This window comes from Pholcus phalangioides, unplaced genomic scaffold (assembly GCF_987345545.1).
Source record: "Pholcus phalangioides strain wild (caught in Gottingen) unplaced genomic scaffold, Ppha-v1.0 ptg000010l_1, whole genome shotgun sequence".
NCBI lineage: Eukaryota > Metazoa > Arthropoda > Arachnida > Araneae > Pholcidae > Pholcus > Pholcus phalangioides.
Genome location: NW_028301603.1, coordinates 7,417,708 through 7,438,560, shown reverse-complemented (window position 1 = coordinate 7,438,560; position 20,853 = coordinate 7,417,708). Strand labels below are relative to the sequence as shown.

Here is a 20,853-nt window from a genome sequence, read left to right as displayed (position 1 = left end):
ACGTCTGTTTTACTGCCGTAACTGTGAAATTCGATTGCGCAGTATTTTTTTTTGGGACATGGTGACTTGAGGATGTCTCAACAACGTGATTTACCGGAATCCATGGCATGGCGTGTTATAGGCAGACTGGAATCCGGGCAAACACAACGTAGTGTCGCGGACGCTGTTGGAGTCGCCAGAAGTGTTGTTGCAAGGCTGTGGAATCGATTCCAAGAAACAGGAAATGTTAGACGTCGACCAGGGCAAGGTCGGCCACGCGCCACTACAGCAACTGATGACCGGTATATACGGTTAACAGCCCGTCGAAACAGAACAGAGAATGCTACGCAGTTGCAAAGACGGTTGCTCTTGGCAACAGGACGAAGGGTGTCCAGCCAAATAGTACGTAATCGGCTTCATGAGGGAGGGCTCTATGCACGTAGGCCAATGGTCTGCATTCCGTTGACCCCACGCCACCGTGCGGCCCGAAGAAGATGCGCTGCTGAACATCGAGATTGGGAGCAACATGATTGGAGCTAAGTGCTGTTTACGGACGAATCCCGATTTAGTCTGGAGTGTGACACCCGACGTGTTCTGGTATGGAGGGACAGGGGCACTCGAAATAACCCCGCATTCGTTCGTGAAATGTCACAATACAGACGAGCTGGTTGGATGGTATGGGGTGGAATCAGCATAGGCAGACGTACGGACCTGCATATCATTCGAAATGGCACTTTGACGGCCCGACGGTATGCAGACGAGATACTGCGACCTCATGTCATCCCTTACGCTGGAGCCATTGGAGATTCCTTTGTTTTCCAGGATGATAATGCCCGACCGCATAGAGCTCGTCTGGTGGAGAACATGCTTGAAGCTGAAACAATACAGCAGTATGGAATGGCCAGCGTGCTCTCCTGACCTGAATCCAATCGGACGACGCATTGCTGCGCGACCAAGGCCGCCTGTTACTGTCCGAGACTTGCAGATTGCACTTCTTGAGGAGTGGAACAGTATTCCCCAAAGTCTGATCGATAACCTCATCGCATCCATGGCAAACAGGTGTGCAGCAGTCTTAGCTGTTCGAGGAGACCACGCGCCCTATTAAAACTCACGCATCATGTCTAAACAGTACTTTTTTTTATCGTTTACATGTAACCAAATTGTTGCCCTAAATCATCTTTTCATGTTTTTTCCATATTTTCAAAGAATTAAAGCTTAATTCCAAATTTTATTACGTCTTTTTTCTGTATTTCGCATTGATACGCGTGTACTATCCATTGTATGCCAATACGTGGCTGTCTCGCACGGTTTTCTTCACTTTTTTGCTTGCTCCCCCTAATTGTTTTGAGCAGTGTACATCAATTTGATTCCTTCTGGAAAAATAAAGTTTTTTGACAATTCAGTGCAGTCCATTTACAGCTCAAGCTTGTCGAAATCACTGGACACTTGAATAATTTCCCGACAGGTCACGGGCCACATTGGGGTAGAATGAAACAATTTATAATTTTGGATTTTTTTTTTCCCCCATGACAAGTTTAAAGCAAAAAGAACAACATCATATCCCTTGGAATTTATGTCCGTGGTAAAGACGGGATAGGGCAGGTAAGTTTGCCCCGGGAATGGGAGTAGATTGGAATGAATCTTTTCTTAACCCTTTAAGCGGCATTGACGAGATATCTCGACTCCTTAAAGGCCCCTTATTTTAGAATTGACAAGCCCGGATATTTTGTGAAGTAGCTTTTCGACGGAATACTTTTCGCTATACCTCTGAGTTTGCACCTGATGAAAATCAGAAGAAATCGTGCTTGAATAAGAAGGACAGAGCATTCATTCTATTGGGGGGGGGGGGGAGGTTAATTTCGGACCTTTCCGTTGAACTTCTATTGAGTATTTATCAATCTAATCGGCAAGGCTGTCTCCACGTGTGGATTCATTCGAGCTAGGTACAGGTGTCTCTGATGACCTTACAGCAATTCACGTAAATAGTGTAAATTTTCTAGGGACCCTGTGCATTATTTGGCCTTGGAGCTCGATGGTGCTGTTAAAATTGCTTTGTTCCAACATAAGCCCTCTAATCATCTTTAGTGAAAACCGCAATGAAAGGCCCTAATGGCCACTGTTTAATCACACAAAAAAGTCGCAATAGATTTAACTCTAACTTTATGTGTGTTTTTCCCATTTCTCATCCGTTTATGATGAAATTATGTTTGGTGTCGCGGGTCACATTAGATGACTCCGAGGGCTACATTTGACTCGCGATAAAGGGTATTCAAATTTCCAGAGAGTGCGGTTCACTTTAGTGATTTGAAAATGTGTCACGGGCCACTTAATTAAGTGAGCTGGAACAGCGGTTACTAAAGTTATGTGAAAATGTACAGAGAATCAAATGTCCAAGATCAATTGTGATCTTGGAATGAGCCGCGGGTCACTTAAGTGATGCGGAAATATGCCGCAGGCTGCTTGAGTGTTCTGTAACTGTGCCTAAGGTCTTTTAAGTGATCTATAAATGTGTTCCTGGGCACTTGAATGATCTGAACCTATGCTGTTGGTCGCTTAAGTACTCTGGAACTGTGCTGGAGTATAATCAGTCTAGGCATTCACCGTGTTGTGTGCATTGAACCTTTCTACCGATATACCTTTCGTGGGCCGGTTGGAACATCTCGGAAAGCCGCAATCGGCCCGCCGGCCGGGGATTTTGCAATCCTGCTGCATTAGTAGTCGTATTATTAACCAGTGTTAATTTTCCCGTAATGTCGAAACCTTGTAGAGTCACACTTTTTGCTGGAACTCTTAGAATGTAACTGATGGAAGAGCGAAATCGTCGCATATTACGCGGAATAATAGTGCATTGAATAATATTCAGGCAATACACTGCCAACGCGTTCCTCGTGTAAATCAATCATCCCACACCTTCAGACTGATTAATGCGAGGAATTTAGTACATTACAGCCGAGTATTATTATCATTATTCCCAAGGTAGATCCATGAATATCAGTGTGACAACGCACCGATGCTCGAAACCCAAGCCAAAAAATGTTGCCTGCAAGTCGCCGTCACACATTCGTTATAATATATGCATTCACCTGAAAAGCTTTGTTAGGTTATTTTTCGTGTAACATGTTACGCCGTGTTGTCAAAACACACATCCACAAAAAAATAAGTTCTGTATGAATAATTCATTGTCGTCCGATCGGATCGATAAACTCACGGATATACGGGGATTTACGTCCTAAATCTGCAAATTCATGTACCCACAATAATATATTGGGTGATATGGTTACGGAGCGATAAGTGCAAGTCCGTCTTCTGAATATCACGGTTTGTCGGTGACACCGAAGAAGACTCCATTACCACGCTTAGGAATGCCAGTAAACGGCTGTGAAGGGTAAAAATTGTGGGTAGAGAAGCGCGTGTGTAAAGAAGAAAAAATGGGAAAAAGATAGAATATATCAGAAAGTGTCCGGGAAAAAGAGACAATTATACTTTCAGTAAGCTCTTTGCACAGAGTTAACACGGCCATTACAACGTAAGCAATCTCCAAACACATGAGCCCAATAACAATCACTAAGTTTGGTGGGGGGGGAAATAAAAACCTCTAGATGTAATTCGGGGAAAACACAAACCCTAACAATAGTCAGTTGGTTACTGATCAACAATAAAGACTTGTATTCAGTTAAATAGTAAGATTCTGCAGTCCCTGCAGAGAACGTATTTAGCCACATTATCATATCTATTGGTTGAGATGTTTCTAATATACGAGAGTATGGGGATTCTCTGTTGCTCTTAAATTGTTTTCGGCATAGCTTTTATTAACTTAATTGAAGATAGTAATAACCTTAGAATCCCTCCTAATGTCTTCGTTTAGAATATAATATTCCTTCTGAAGAACTTGTTTTGGAATAATTCAATTACGTACATGTTAGCCTTCCTGTCATAGGTCCATCCACAACATGCATAGAGAAGAATTGGACGAACAATCGCCTTATAAAGGAGAATTTTGTTTTCATATGACAGCTTGCTTCTGGGGAAGCGTATTTTGTATAGCATGTTAGTAGCCGCATTTGCCTTCCTGATAGTTTCTTCTAGATGCTTTCCGAACCTAAGTATTTTACGGATGCCCGTGCAGTCAAGTCAGTACCATTTATGGTGACTATAGCCCCTCTCTCAAGTAGCTACGTGGATTTACGAATGAATTAGCTCTTTCGCAAGTAAAGTCTATAACTGATAAAATAATATAAATATAATATAATACTTTTGACACATAACAATCTTCATCGCGATGCAGTTTCCCCCCTTTGTTTAAAATACGAGTGATGCAATAATAAGATACTCGTTCATCTCCGGGAAATCTTTCTTGGGATCTGCATGTTTCCATATCAGTCATTGGAAAAGAACGTTCTCTTTTCGAACCTGATGCGATCACCGGTAGATGGCGGCAAACATTTGTAAAAAAAAAGACCTCCTATCGAACCTGAGGCGACCACTGGTTGCCGTTGCGAACCAAGCACGACCAGGCTCTGTCGTTAATATTGCGATATAAGCTCAGTGCCCTCCGGAGGGTGCGGTGCCGCTAGATGGTGCTCCACATATATAAAGAAAGTCTTTCTATCAAATCTGACAAGACCACCATAAGATCGTGCCCTCATTAGTAAAGAAAGTTCTCCTATCGAACCTGGGAATACCACTGTTAGATGTTACGCCATATTCGTAAAGGAAGTCCTTCTATCAAAATTCTGGAACCATACTTCCAATTGAAAAAAGTATCCAAATAATGAGTGTGGAGATCATTTAATACTGTAATTCATTCATTTTGCAAGAGATTCTATAGTTATTGAAATATTAAAAAAAAAAAAAACAATTAGCAGTGTATTTGATCATTGAATGACCAAAATAGTGGCCTAGAGATTGTGTGAGCACAGGAATGACTAAAAGAGTGACCAAGCGAGCGAGGGATGCAAAGAATGACCGAGAGGATGCGAAAGCATGCGAGTGGCCAAAAGAAAGACTTGGAGCAGGCCTCTTTACAGCAGGGAGGGTTAAGCGGGCTGTAGCACAGGGCGACAAATTTGAGGAATCAAAGTCATCAAGAAAATTAGACTAGAATCGGTGAATAGCTGCAAAATTTGTACGCCCCCCCCCCACAGGCGGAAAAAACCATAAATCCGACTCTGCCTAAGACATTAATTCATTTATAATTCTGGGCCACCTCAACCGAAGGGCCGATTTCATGATTGAAGGAAGATAGACCCAAGAGAATTTGCTGTGAATCAATTTCAAATTTAATTTTATTTCCTCACTAGCTATAATACCCGGCGCTGCCCGGGTTTTCTTCAATTGTTGGGAGGATTGGAAAAGTGTCAAACCATTACAAAGGCATATAATATTATACATATATATACTGACAGGATTAAAGAAATGGCAACCCCACCCCCATTATAAAGGCTTGTACGTGTCTGAAACGCATGGTAGGGAACCACGGTAAGCAAAGTAAACATTCCGAGAGTGATTGTTGAGGCTCAGAAACCATTCTTGCCCATTTCGGGCCATTTTGCCCAGCTCTAACGAACTTTCAAAGTAGCCTATCGCTCAAGTCTGTTCCCGTTTGGTATATATGCAAAATTTGGCGAAGATTGTCTGGAATTGAAGATTTGTATAAAGAACATACACACACACAGACAGAAAATCAATTTTATATACATAGAATTGATATCGATCACCAGTGTATGATGTATCAGATATATGTATTAAGAGTATATGTAGATAAGAGTATGATGTATCAGATATATACAGTGTATGATGTTTAGAGAAATACGGACATTCTCCTCATTTCATGGAAGTAACGGATACGAATAGGGCCTAGAATATAATTATTGTCCTATGGCAACCCTATCAACATAATAGTCCATCACCAGAGCCATCTTAAGAACATCAAAAGCCCACGGGCTAAGTGATTTTTCTGAGGCCTTACCTGGAAAATTCTCGAAAAATTCAACTGCGTCTCGTTTTTCTGAGGCATTCTTCTCTTGAGGTCCCTGGGCAGTGTGTTTTTGGGCCCCATGCATTAAGATGGCCCTGCCCATCACAATCAAAACACTAGTGAACGGTCTTCAAAATTGAAGTTCAGAATTGAAAAAATTGAGAAATTTGTCTATAAATGCCTTGTACCAAACACTTTCATGGGGGGGCCTCAACAAGGGAGATGCTGGTAGGGTTGTGGAATGTGATCGATTTTCATTATTTTCTTTCAATTTTCTGACAGTAAATTTTAATCAAATCAGTATAAGAGACCCGCTAAAAATTTTGGCCCAGGGGCGCAACTCAAAAATTGGGCATTATAATTTTAATCTTTTGCATGTCTTGATACATTCAGGGTTCACCAATAGGTACGCACGTGGTCAGATTTCTGCAGATTCCGATAGAGACACATCGATACGAACGTTTTTGTATAGCGTCATAGTCTAACTATGACTAAGATGTAGCTTGCGAGCACCATAGTGCCGTTCTGGAATTCCAAGAGAGCTCAAAGCTTGCGTCCGATTTCACGCTTACGAGCACTTGATCAACGTCACGATTGAACACCCTGTACAAATTCCATTCGAGGATTACAAAAATTTCTGATCTCAGGCATACATGTGCCAGATTTGCTGTAAGGGTGATCTTCGTTCGATAATAAGCCAAGGTGCTCAAACTTTTGGAGAGTGCAGGCTACTTCATTGGTGTGAAAACATGTCGTGGGCCTCTTAAGTGATCTGGCGTCGAACTTAAGTGATCGCGGCCCACTTTGGTGATGTGGAACAGCGCCGCAAGTCGTGTAAGCTTCTGTACATTTGCAGTGGGTCACTCAAGTGATATGCAAATGTGCTGCTTGGTTCATTTTTATTAAATTATATTGGAGGTCACGAGCCACCTTAGGTGACTCCAAGGACCCACATTTTGACCTCGGGCCACGAGTTGAGCGTGTACGGTATAGGCAGTGTTCACGACTCGGAAAAGGTTCAAGATCCCAAATCTATAGACTGACACTATACAGGGTGTTATGTATAGCGTCAGGCCATTATATCAACAACCGTTCATCGTAGAGGTATGGTTCTACATTAGAAAATGCTCAAAATCACCCTGCACCAGTTTTGAGAATGAAAATACAGTGTATCATAAAATAAAATAAAAATGAATTTTTATATGGTGAACCTGTCCTCTAACTTCCAAGAAAAAAGTTTTTTGCCCTGCCTCTCCGGAAGACAACAAAAAAATATTTCAATGTTTCCAAGTGCAACATTCGCCGAGATATTTGTATTCAAAAATCTGAGAGAAGTTGGTTTAAAAACAGCATAAACATGCTGCAGAGAGGGATAGTTTACGGAAAATTCACTGACAACAATTCACCACTAAGAAAATTCACCACCGGAAAATTCATCGCCGGAAAATTCACCGACAACAGTTCGATGCGAGTCAGAAAGCGAGGGAGTGAGCGAGTGAGTTACTGAGTAAGTGAATGAGGGATTAAGTGAGTGAGTGATCAAGCGAGCTACTGAGTCCATAAGCGAGTTAGTGCGGGAGTGAATCAATCATATGTGACACTACTAGGTTAAAACTAATTCACTCACTCTCTCACTCACTTACTCACTAGGTCACTCGCTCAATCACTTAATCCCTCACTCACTAGGTCACTCGCTCAATCACTTAATCCCTCACTCACTAGGTCACTCGCTCAATCACTTAATCCCTCACTCACTAGGTCACTCGCTCAATCACTTAATCCCTCACTCACTAGGTCACTCGCTCAATCACTTAATTCCTCACTCACATACTCACTAGGTCACTCACTCACTCACATACTCTTTAGGTCACTCATTCACTCACATACTCACTAAGTCACTCACTCCTCTCTCACTGACTCAGTAACTCAATCATTCACTTCCACGGTAACTGACTCTCATCGAACTGTTGTCGGTGAATTTGCCGGACACGGAGAGGGATAGGACTAGACCATTCTTGTTGGAAGTTATAGGACAAGGGGGACCGTATAAAAACTTAAATTTTTTTATTTTATTACATACTCTATTTTCACTTTCGAAACTGATACAGACACACAGACATGGCCGCTGACCGTCCAGAGAGACCATCTTGCGATGGTTTGCGCTCTTTTCCCAAAGGGATGGACGGTCTCGGAGAGCGAAACTGATACAGAGTGATTCTTGAGCATATTTTAAGCTTTCTCTAAAACTATAACCGTACCGCTACGACGGACGGTTGTTGGGATAACGGCCAAATTAGGCTTGAAGGACACCCTGTATAATCAGAGACCCATCCATTGTTGCAGATCGAAACGCTCGTCACAATGTTCTACTATTGGAATCTGCCGAAATCTTACATTGGGACACCCTCATACCGTATATTTAACATCGATGATTTTTGTGTTCCATAGGTTTGCGGCTCGAGTGGTCTTATTTGCGTTGGACTACAAGAAGAAGATAGACAAGTAGGTCTTTCTGGATTTTTTTTATAAACTCAGTTGAATTGATTGACGTATAAGATATCTCTGTTTTAAACTCGCGAATACGTTCCAGCAAAGAACTTCCTCCCGAGTATGTACCAGCTGGTAAAGGCAAGACCATAGCGCTGTGCATGGAGACGTACGAGAACTTCTTCCCGGCCTACCGCAGACCCGGCGAGCAAATTGACGAGCTTGTTCTGTCCAACCAACAGACCTGGGACAAGCCTCTCTTCATCATCGTTGCCTGTAAGAACCAAGTAAGAACGTCGTCGTGCATTTTTTTCATTGAATTTTTTTTTTACATACAGGGGGGGGGGGGGGCAAAAAGTCAGTAGAAACTTTAAAAATGCATGAAAGACGGAAAAATAACAGGAATAAAAAACGGTTCGCAGGGTTAGCATCGCTGCCGCTGTGGTGGTCGAGTAGTTATAGTGACGGACTCGCGATGCGAGGATCCGGTTTCGAACCCCACAGTGGTGGTCGGCTGAAGTTGGTTTTCTGTGGTTCCCAACGTCAAGGCGCGAATGCGAGCCGATCTCCCCGTTAAAATGTCTCGCCACAGAGAAGAACAGGCCTACAACGTTAGAAATATTCAATCATTACACTTCACTCACAATTTGAAGTATAGATGGCAGCACTGAAATATCATACACAACACTAGCTAAACACTCAGACTGTTAGGTGCACTCACTTTGTTCCAGACTCTGCCACGAAGCTGGGCTGGAAGAGATCTCGGCAACGGGATAAGTCCGGTGGCAGAGACCCTGGCGTTCATTCATTGAGGGTTAGCATCGCTAGGTCACGGGAATTTTTTAAGACACGAAAAAAAACCCTAAAAAAACAGCCGATAGGTGGCGCTGGTACGAGTGACTTCGGTGGAAATATGAAAATGAGACGGCTATAAAAACTTGCGCTGCTAATCCACAACCATTGTAAACCGTGTATGTGGACCTGCTGCACTCTGTCGTTGCTGGATTTGTGCCTCGCCTGCAATGTGGTGGTGGTGGTGGTCATGTGGAAAACATACTGCTGTGATAAACGATTTGGAGGCATTCTGTTCGTTATTTGCGTATCTTTACTTTGACTTGTGTACGTCAGCGCCACCTATCACGTATTTTTGAAGTTTTTTTTCCCTGTCAAAAAATTCCTGTGTCCTAGCGATGCTAACCAGCACCTCCTAGAGATAGACGGCCTCCGCAGACTGCTTATGACGTCAGTAAGTAGTCCATTTCTCCTCAGAATAGTCAGGGGGAAAAAATTCCCTACTCGTGCCAGTATCATCGTTGTGAGGAAAAATAAATGATGGGCTGAGAATTGGCGATTTCTATGCCCCACATCCAATCACTATGCGGCATTTCTGAGCCAATCAGGAAGATTCTACGCCAAAATAGGAAGAAACGAAATAGGATGTCGTGTTTCAAAATGTGGCAAATTTGCTAGGTAGCCTGAATGACGTTCATGGCAACCCGTGCAGATTCCTTCTATCTCTAGGAGGTGATGTGCTAACCCTGCAAACCGTGTTTTATTTCGGTTATTTTTCCGATTTTTATGAATTTTTAAAGAATCTACGGCCCACCCTGTATAAATTTTGCTTTCACTTAAGATATAGAAAGCAAAATAATGCTAAAAGTAGCAATTTATTCAGTTCTTACTCGAACATGAGTAGAAAAGTTCCTCAGGAATCCATTATGGGCCATTGCTTTCCATTATTTTCATCAATATATAAGTTTCGTACTTTAAAATTAACGATTGGTTTTCACAGAACTGTATGAGGTTATACTTTTTGGACAAAATGAAATTCCTTCACTTTGGCCTCAGGGAAAGTCCTAGCTCTAATCTCGTCCTCAAATCTCACGCAACAGATTTTTCACTTCACGCCTGTAGTTGTCAGTGTCTAAATGGAATCTCTTCATGGAAACATCTCGCCAAATCGACAACAAACTCGGCGAATGGTGGAGAATTTTCTCGAACTTTTCTTTTGGCTGCATAAAAGTACCACCATAGTGGAACTGAGTTGCTGAGTACAGTATTTCAGTGTATTGACGTTTCGTTTCGTACACGTTTCACTGGTAATGTTTTTTTTTGTGTACGGTACTGTACGTTTTGAATTTTTATTACTGAAAAAGGAAAGCCAAGAATATTAATAATGTTACGAGAAAGTTATGTAAATAATTCTCATTTATAATTTATTATGCCATTTTTTTTTTGTCTGTAAATAGTCATTATCTTATGTAAAAAGGAAAATTAATGCATTTCTCTGTAAATCGCCAAATCGGCAACAAACTTGGCGAAGTTTTAATACGGCTCCGATGATTTGGCGAAGTCATAGCACCAAGAGACTGGGCCAGATATATATATAGTCGATATATTCTTCTGTATGTTGTAAATCGATAGACAGGTATTTTTTCAGTCCGGAAGGCCCTTGAAAGCTTCCAGCTAGTGGGCAACCAGAATAATTTGCCCCCTCCCCAAAATCACTTTTTTCGTGGACCTATGAGGCTGTTAAGATGGTTGTGCCGGTGGCCTCTTGCTCGTAGAAGATCTACATAATGAGATCCAGTGATATGAATTTTCGAGTATGTAAATATGCAACTTATGCAACAACACAAGTAGTTACTTAACATTAAGACACGTATACATTATCAAGCAAAACATGCAAGGTAAGACCCCAAATTCCTTCCTTGGCGTTCGTTGAAAAAACTGGCTCGCGTTGGTCCAGTTCAGGCGGCTCAAAAAAGAATTGATTCCTCGTTCGCAACAGCGTACAAATTAGTGAACAACCGATTGCGAATGCTTACATTACGGGATCCGCTAGTGCCTTTAGCAGTGGTCTTCAGTCTTTTTTTCCAATCGCGAGCACTGCCTGTACCTATCATAAAAAAAGGAGCACCCTAACTTCAAGTTTGACAAATTTATACATGAAATCAAGATTATTTTAATCATTGAATGCAATTTGTACGAGGAATATAATTGGGACGTCGATCACACACACACAAGTGCTCGCAAGCACGAGATCGGGCACTCTAGGTGCTCCAGGGAGCTCCGTGGTGCTCGCGAGCAACAGGTTGAAGATGCCTGCTTTAGATGATACTTACAGCTGGAGGGCCTTCTGAAATTTCTGGGGATCCAACAATATCACTTTGCCTGAGGCCTATGATGTTGAGACGGCCCATCAAATGAGCAACCCCAAGAAAGCTCCAGCAATAAGGAGAAATTATCTGTCTCCTGGATGAGGGAGGGGGGGGGGCTGAATGAGACAGCGGGGGGAAGGGGGGCACGAGAAAAATTATCGTCGACCATGGGCGAAAAAGGGTTGAGAAACACTTAAATGATGCATTCGCCCTTTCCGAGCTGTATTCCGATTCAGCGTAAATTTGGCAACACTCCCTCCTACAGCACGCAGCGAAATTTTGTCACCTTGGCAATCGGTGCGATACAACATATTTGTTGGCAAGAGAGAGAGAGAGAGAGATAATATAAGCGGAACCTCACTCTGTCAGCGGTGATGTTCGCTACTTTTTACGTGATTTGCATCATCAAACAGCACGCGGTAAGATAACAATAAATAAGTGAGGCTGTTGAATCAGTATGTTACGTCCCACACCACCTCCAAGCCTCTGCAAAAAAATCGTTACTTATTCACAAGCGTAATGCTCTCACGACAATGGCCATGGGCGGCAAAAAATCGGATATTTTGAGAACGCACGGAAGGGGGAATGGGGGTGTTGTTGATGTCATTGTATTGACTGTCAAATGCAATATTCTTGAATGCGTATATGTGATGATTTTTCTTCCGCATTTACAAAATTGTTTCCCTCCCATCAGTTTTTCATGGTCCAGGTGAGCTCGCCTGGTTCGAATTTCATCAGCGAAGACGCCCTGGTCGAACAGCTCCGGCAGGTCAACCAGATGGCCAAGGAAAAGGCCAACGTACCACCGATCGGTATACTCACCACCGAGAACAGGACCGAATGGGCAATGGCGCGCAACAACCTCTTGAAAAGTGTGTTTACTGTACTATATAATACATGTATAATGAATACTATAGACTACTTAATAATTACACACGTGATTCCTTGTGGAAGAACTAACATAAAAAGCGTTTTCCGTTTTAGAATCAGATGAATATTTATAGGGATTTATAACCTTTAGAAATTTTGTGACGTGTCCGTTTTTTAACGGTCAGTTACGCGCCAAACACCCAACGAAAGTAAATTTGTTCGCCAACAATGGGTTGCAACTTTATGCAAATGAACTGAAATATTCAATCCCATTAGAAGCCAATTTTTTTTCCACGAATGGTGACAATTTCTCTCTCGTGTTGAGTAATTTTATAACCTTGTTATTACGCGCAACCTTCGCCCACTGTATTAACAAATTTATAACAGGTAAATAAGATCTATTTGAAAAATTGTTTTCCCAAAATCAACTCTTTTTGCCAAAATGTGTTAATTTGTTTCCCACTGTTGAGTTTTTTTTGAGGGAAGGTGCATTAATTGCATACATATTTACTGCGAGGTCGTTTTCATTACGCTGTCTTTCGAGTTAGATTACTGTTGATCAATAAAACAGGGCAATATTTTTTGGCCAAAATGTGATAAATTTTTCTTCTTCACTGTCAAGTCAAATCTTTTGAGGGAAAGTGCAAGCGAAAACTCGTTTGCACGTCTTTAGCGCTTCCTTGATTTCACTTCAGGGTAAGCATTTTTACCAACTTCAAAAACGCCAAGTTATATGTTTTGCGCACATTCGTTGAATTTGGCAGAATTTTTCACTTTTTAAAGAGTTATAAACTCATAATTATATTTATTATATTAAAAAATTAAAAGGCTTTACCGTGTTAATTTTTCGTAAGGAACCACGTGCGTAATTATTGTATTGGGCGGTCGATAGTATCCACCCTGTATATCATCATCATTTATTTTGTATTTCACGATTCAGATGAGCCCGTCGGCTTCTTGAGTCCGGGGAGGCAACGTTAAGTTTAAATTCTGGTATTACAATGTAAGCTTATAACAAACAGTATTGCGGTTATTAGGGTAATTAAGGCTAAATTTTGGTTCCGATGTATCAGATATTCTCAACCTTTCTACCCTAGAAGTGGATTCTCATTAATACATAATTAATTGCACTCGTTAGTCAACTGTCCATGTTCTAGAAATTCTTGAACCGTTATCCCATGTCCTAAGGGACCCTTGAACTAATATTCTCCTTGTAGAGCGCAGTGGTCCCTAAATACTTTGTCGTGGACCTCCGGAAATCTTGGTGTCTGCCATGGACTCCCCATTATTACAGCAGCAGAAAAATCTACCATTGAGAATTTTCTCGAACAATGGAGGACGTTCTATCTAGTAACTAGTAAATGCACTAGTAAACTTGATGGCAGAACTATAACAAGCATTACACAGAAACAAAATCTACGTCAGTTTCACTACACGTAACACGCTCATTTCAACGTTTACCAATTCGTTAGAAATTCCGCAGAGGATATGGATGAGGTACATGTGCGATATAGTTGTAATAGTAAATGTGCTGCGATAGCAATGTCGCTACTATTCAGATTCAAACTGGGAACCCCTGTCCGTAGTAATGCGTTCTTGAGCGCCAAAACGGGTGATGCAATTTGAGAGGAAAGCAAATGCCACGGTTTCAGCAGTCTGATCGGGAACAGGAATAGCCTCCGGCCATCTGGTGAATCGGTCACTGCAAGTCACAACGTAGCGATTTCCTTTACTTGGTGGAAGTGGACCCACGATGTCAGTATGGACATGCGAGAACCTTGCGGAAGGTAATCCGAATGCACCAACAGTATAATGTTTGTGACGACCAACTTTGGATCACTGGCAAGGGATGCAAGTTTTGCACCACTCTTTACAGTCCCTTTCTAAAAACTTCCAGATTAATCATCTGCGAACCATTTCAGCAGAGAGTAGATTTTGCGCCAGGGTGGGAGAGGTTGTGCCCTGCATATCGAAAATAGCGCGACGAAAAGTGGACGGTACGTAAGGTCTAATTAAACCAGTGGAAACATCACACTGTAAGACTTCAGGAGAACCGAAAGTCATTAGGGTTTTAAACCGAGATCTGAGCCCGTTTCACGGAAGTAATCGCAATTCTTCCTCATCCTGAGCGCGAGCCACCTCGGCAAAATTGATACTAGGAGATTTCCGATATTCTTGAAAATGCATCGGCTACTGCATTTCGATCGCCTGAAATGTGCTTGATACGTGTGAAAAATTGGCTAATGAATTCCAGATGACGAATCTGCCTAGGTGAAAATTTTTCACTTTTTTCGGAAAATGCATAGACCAATGGTAAACATCGTTTTCTTGCCGACAGCACCGCCACAGACTCTTGCAAAAGATGTGAATACTCTTTTGGGGTCAACGTCAGCCATGTTGATGCCCTGTCGTGAAATCAAGTAAAAATTTTGAAAATGGAGCTAAATAGCACTTAGTGCTTTACCATCTCCTACTTACTATTGACAATGGGGGATAAACGTCATCTAGTGACGGAGTTGAATGCATTACAAAATCAAAGTGTGGTTACATGGAAGTTGGGCAGTATGTATCTGCAGCAGCTGAAGATGCGTAAAAGTATGCACCTTTGTCGAATCAAATGGGTTGGTATTATAAGGGTCGCTCCCTCTTACAAGTTCTAGATCGAAGGGCGGGGGGTGCAAAACCTCCACGGGAAAGATATGTGGTGTTTCTACCGCTTGCGGAACAGAGATCATAATGATATTATGACCATATGGCCCGTATTTTGCGGGACATCCCCCTAATTTTGTGTGTTCATAAAATGCCCCGTCTGTTTCCCACAATTTCCTTATTTGGAACGAGGCTTATTTGAATTTTGTAATGTAAAGACGATTATTTTCGACGATGTTTACGATTATTTTCATGATATAAAACTAATGCCTTTGACAACTTCTATGCCGTAATTGGCAGCTTTACTTCTGCTTTTGACAATTTTGTTTTTGTCTGTAATTAGCAACTTTACTTCTTGCATTTTAAAATTTGTTTTGGATGCAATGGGCAAGTTGACTTGCTGCGGAAACTTTTTATGGCTGTAATTGTCAACCTCACTTGCCTTAGACAGTTTTTGTAACTGTGATTGGCAACTTCATTTGCAATGACATTTTTCGGCTATAATTGTCAACTTTACTTGTATTTGACATTTTCAGTGATAATTGGCTATATCCTGTATGGACCCTGATTCCCTGTATTTTTATGAAGGCTGTATGATCAGCGTAGGCTTTTATCGTGTTCTGTGTATTGATAATTTTCTTTCGCGTCGGATGAAACTTCTCGGTGGGCTGCATTTTTGAGCAACCCCGTTTATTTAAATGAACTTGTTCTACACTGCCTAAAATTTGTCTACGCCACTGTCTTGTGATCAAAAGTTGACTTGTAACTTTGTGTCACGTTGATGGAAGAATGTTTCAAGTTAAATTTATGTATCAGCTGATTACAGCGTGATTTTCCTCTCACTGTCCGAACAGAAAACGTGAATGGTCAAAGTCTACAACTGATCGAGAATTCGCTGTTGATCCTCTGCCTGGACGACGGATCCCCGGACGTCCCTTGCTATGCCACGATCCGGAAGGAATCCACCACCTTGGAGCTTACGGCAATGGCCGGTTATGTTCTCCATGGCGGAGGAACCCCGAATAGATGGTACGACAAATTTCTCCAGGTAAGTAGAAGCGAAATATACAATGTAAAATAAATTTGTAGCTTTTGTTACTTTTGGTCTGATCACAGCGTATAGTAATCGGATCCGTAACGGAGTAGCGTGCCATGCTGAACCGCAACTGGATACATAATTGCACCTGATCACCTGGGCTAACATGCATTTTCGCACCCCCACCCATATTGCTGAACGAACAGTCAAAAGAGGGCCAGGGAGAGTCACTCACTAATCGAGTGGCACGCGTAGAGTCAGAACCAACTGGCTTTTTACTTCCCTGATACTATGCAACACTGAACTACCATAAGATCAGTTATAGGTGCCACGTATTTTTTTCGTCTGGGGGTTGCACGAGTCTCCTATGCCCCGCCCTCACGCGTACGTTTCTGATCCCAACAATATAGCCATAGGAGGCAGTGCTGACGAAATTTTGCAGACGGGGGGGGGGGGGTCAAAAATAGCTAAATATTTGCTGACGTAATACTTGAACAGCCCCTTACGGGATACCCTGTATATATAGTCAAGTATACAATTATACACATCCCAGTTGTGTGTGGTGTTATATTTTACCATTATATAGCTTATCTAGTTGAAATAATGCATCAAATAAACCAGAAACACCGGCCTCTCGCGAGGCCAGAAATTTATATGTGTAGTGGGTGACCATAAGAGCTATATTTTTTACTGGAAATTCCAGAATTTTTTGTCATCCTGAGTTTTTTTAAATAAAATATCCCGTTTTCCCTTTACTTTTAACAATTCTTACCTGAAGTTGTGAATAAAATAATTTATAAATTATTTTCATTACTTATATAAAAGGTTAGAAAAACTGGTGGCAGATGGTAGCACTACACATAACAAGCATTACAGAAAAACAAAAAAAAACTTCATGTCAGGTTTCACTACACGCACACGCACATTCCCGCATGTACCGTTTCGTTGGGGGTTCCGCGGGGGGGGGGGGGGTGTTTGGTGTAGCAGTAGTAGGTAGGCCCCCAAAAAATGGCTCGGGGATCCATGATGTTCTTAAGTCAGCCACCTCGTTGGGCAATTTGCCTGTTGTGGGGTTGTATTTGTATTCTTTGTAATGCGTTTGAAAATTTTCTTTGGCTGTAATTGGTGTCTTTACTTCGGTGTGATAACTCTGCTGTATGGCTACTTTATAGCCTTACAGAGATTATCTTCTTGGCCGCAATTAACAACTTTACTGGACTTAGAAATGGCTGTAATTGGCAGCTTTACTTCAATAGGCCGGGATTACGCCACGAAACTTGAAAAAGATCAGTCCTGCTGGTTAAGCCGGGTTTTCCTAGAAGCACGTTTCTACAGCGCGTGCAGCGTGAAAACTCTGACTGATCAAAAAAACCTGAATTTCAAGTTTTTAACCAATCAGCGTTTTCACGCTGCACAAGGCGCAGAAATTCTACTCCTAGGAAAACCCAGCTTTACATTCATTCATTCATTCCCTCGAATGCGCATAGTGGTTGCAGTTTTTGTAAAAGAACTTTAGCAATGTAATGCCGGCGCTGGTTATTAATCAGTGTAAACAACCGCGGCCATAACAGTATTCCTGGGTGCAAACGTCCTTTTATAATGCAGTAATAAATTTGAATAACTAAATACTTTTTACCTCAGTCAACTGATAATGTATTTAATTCTCTGGAGAAATCCAATCGTGAGACTTCATATTGCATTTTGTTTATATATTTTTTTAAATTTTGGTTGATCAATTAATTCAGAGATGCACAACCATTTCAGTCCATGGCCCACATATATGGTATTTCGGAGGTATATGAACCGGACGTAATATAAAAAAAATGATCACATACGACCCGTATTTTGCGGGATAATCTTGAATTTTGGCTGTCCCAAATTTTTATAAAATGTCCCGTTTTCCCCCCACTTTCAACAAGGTTGATATTATAATGATTACAAGTTGTGATGATTAACAAATTATATTATGATGATTATGATTTTTTATTATAATTCATTATAGTCAAATAAACATATTTCTCAAATACAGGGTGTTTATATTTAAAAGACCCTACTTTAAAAGTAGCCTGCAGGCGAAACCAGTGATTAGCAAAGTGTGAAATTTCGTTCACGACTTCATGAAGTGATGGAGAAAAAAAAAAATTGTTGCACATGTCGCCACCAGAGAGCGCTTCACTTTGAATACCTGTGTGGTAAGCATGTAAATTTGTGATGTTACGCAGCAGCTGTGTTTGCTGATCGCGAGATCTTGTTTGTCAATGTGTTTGCTGCTCACAATGACGATAAGTTTACGAGATCGCGCTTTCTTAGTTTTAAATTGTTTCACCAAAACAGCAATTCCGTAGTAACTGCTCTACGGAAATATCGGACTTGGAAGAGGATTCCAAAAGTTCTAATGAATGTTATAAAACCTTTGGAGCATGATAACGAAATTTGAAACCACAGGCTCGTTGGCTGTTCGACCTGGAAGAGGGAAAAAAAACCATTTTCTATAGACGCAGTACAGGAGGTTTCGCTTCAGGTGGAAGAGCTCTTCAAATTCTCGTGGTAGCACTAGTATCAGGCGTGTAGCACAGGCGTTGGATAGGCCCGTCATTTGGGGAGGGGGCTTTTGGATAGGCCACGTTCAACTGCCCATAAGAACATGCGCAATACCCTCCGATATTATCCGTACACACTTCCACGTGTGCAGCGGTTGCTTCCAAGTGATTATGACGCTCGACTCCGGTTCTCACTGCAGTTTGTAGCTCGCGTTGAAGTCGATTCAGAATGGCCTTGGAACATCCTCTGGACAGACGAAGCGCATTTACACTTGGATGGTTCAGTCAATACTCGCAACTGCCGAATTCGGGAACCATAAAATCCGCGCGTTATCTTAGAGGTTCCGTTGCATTCACCAAAAGTGACGGTATGGTGTGGATTTACTGCATCATTCATTCCCAGGTCCCTACTTCTACGAGGAAGTACGTTCTTCAGGTCCAGTGACATGACCTTGATCACAGTGAAGCGATATGCGTTGCTGTTACAGAACGAAATTGTTCTGGCTCTGCAAGCACGTCACTGCTTTGCAGACACAATCTTTATGTAAGACGGAGCTCCACTACACATTGCAATGTGTGTTAAGAATGTTCTTAAAACACATTTTACATAAGAACGTGTCATTCCGTGAACGTGTCAAGCCGGCACTTCCCTATGCCCCCCCCCCTTCCGAGCCCCGGACCTTAATCCATGCGATTTTTGGCTTTGGGGGCATTTGAAACGTCTGGTAAGTCGTGACAATCCAAGAACTTTACCTGACCTTAAAGGCATCATTTGACGCCACGTGCTGAACGATTCCCCGCAAACACATCGGTCAGTTGTGGAACATGTCATCTTGCGATTTCACATGGCATCCGAAAATGATGGGCATCATGTGGAACATGTTTTGTTGCAGTAACAATTGTAAAAGTGTTTAACGATTGTTATCATTGTAAACGTTTTCCCAAATGTGTCATTTCTTAATAAAATGCCCTCTGCTGGCGACATGTGCAACTTTTTTTTCCCCCAAAAACAAATTTCCATCACTTCATGAAGTCCTCCACAAAATTTCACAATTTTATGATAACTGGTTTCGCCTGTAGGCTACTTTAAAATAGGTTCAGTTAATTATGGACGCCCTGTATTTATTTAGTATATATATTTCATTTATGTATACATTAGTTTTTTTGGTGAATTTCATTTTGACTTGGTAACTTTACTTGCCATCGACAATTATTTTGACTGTAATTGTCAACTTTGCTTGCCTCTGAAGTATATTTTTTCCGATTGTGATTGACAAGTTTAGGTACCTTTGACAAATTGTTTCGGCTGTAACTGGCAACTTCACTTGCGTTTGACTAATTTTTTCGTCCGTGACTGGCAAAGGTACTTGCCTTTGAAAATGATTGTCTGTAAATGGCAACTTTACTTGCCTTTGACAATTTGTTTTTTTTTTTTAATGGCAACTACACACCTGCCTTTGAGATATATGTTTTTCGGCTGTAATTGACAAATTCAATTGCAACTTTAATTGACTTAGGGTGGTATTACACTGTAAAAGTTTTGTGAAAGTGCTTTGATAAAACTTGAAAAATACAACCAATAAACTGATTGGTTGGATGGGCTTGAATGTAACCCATCCGCTTATTCGTTGTATTTTTCAAGTTTTATACATTGAACATTGAAGGACCGGACACACGACGCCGCTTCCCATCTCAAGGAGATATTAAAGCGTTCCCGAAAGATGGGTGCATCCGACAATTTTATACAAGTACTTTTATAAAACTTTTACAGTGCAATACCGGCTTAGACAATTTTATGTCTGTTAATGTGCAACTTTACTTCCCTAGGCCAGGATTACACTATATGAACTTGATAAAAGATCCTTTATTAAACTTGGAAAAAAAAAACAACCAATAAGCCTATTGATTACATTCGCTTTAATGTAACGGATGCGTTTATTGGTTGAATTTTTCGAGTTTATAAGAGAACATTTATCAAACTTTTATGTCCTAATTTGGGCTAAGACCGGTTTACCGATTTCTCATTCACGACGAAAAAGGTAGAGAATCCTTTTCTACAAACCCTTTCATACTCCAGTTTTAACAGAAACGCCAATTTCCGATCTCAAAGATACGCCAGTAAAATACTCTCAAATTAAAACAGGAAGAAAACAA

The 20,853-nt window shown here is 41.4% G+C and overlaps 1 protein-coding gene across 1 annotated transcript in view; it reads left to right on the top strand.

Moving 5' to 3' along the window:
* VAChT (Vesicular acetylcholine transporter) overlaps nucleotides 1-20,853 on the top strand; it is a 320,408-nt gene that overhangs the window by 259,948 nt on the left and 39,607 nt on the right. Inside the window, exons 5-8 of the mRNA XM_089237496.1 lie at nucleotides 8,405-8,458; nucleotides 8,547-8,730; nucleotides 12,299-12,476; nucleotides 15,978-16,171. Of these exons, the coding sequence (XP_089093622.1) occupies nucleotides 8,405-8,458; nucleotides 8,547-8,730; nucleotides 12,299-12,476; nucleotides 15,978-16,171 (610 nt within the window). The remainder of the gene's footprint in view (nucleotides 1-8,404; nucleotides 8,459-8,546; nucleotides 8,731-12,298; nucleotides 12,477-15,977; nucleotides 16,172-20,853) is intronic.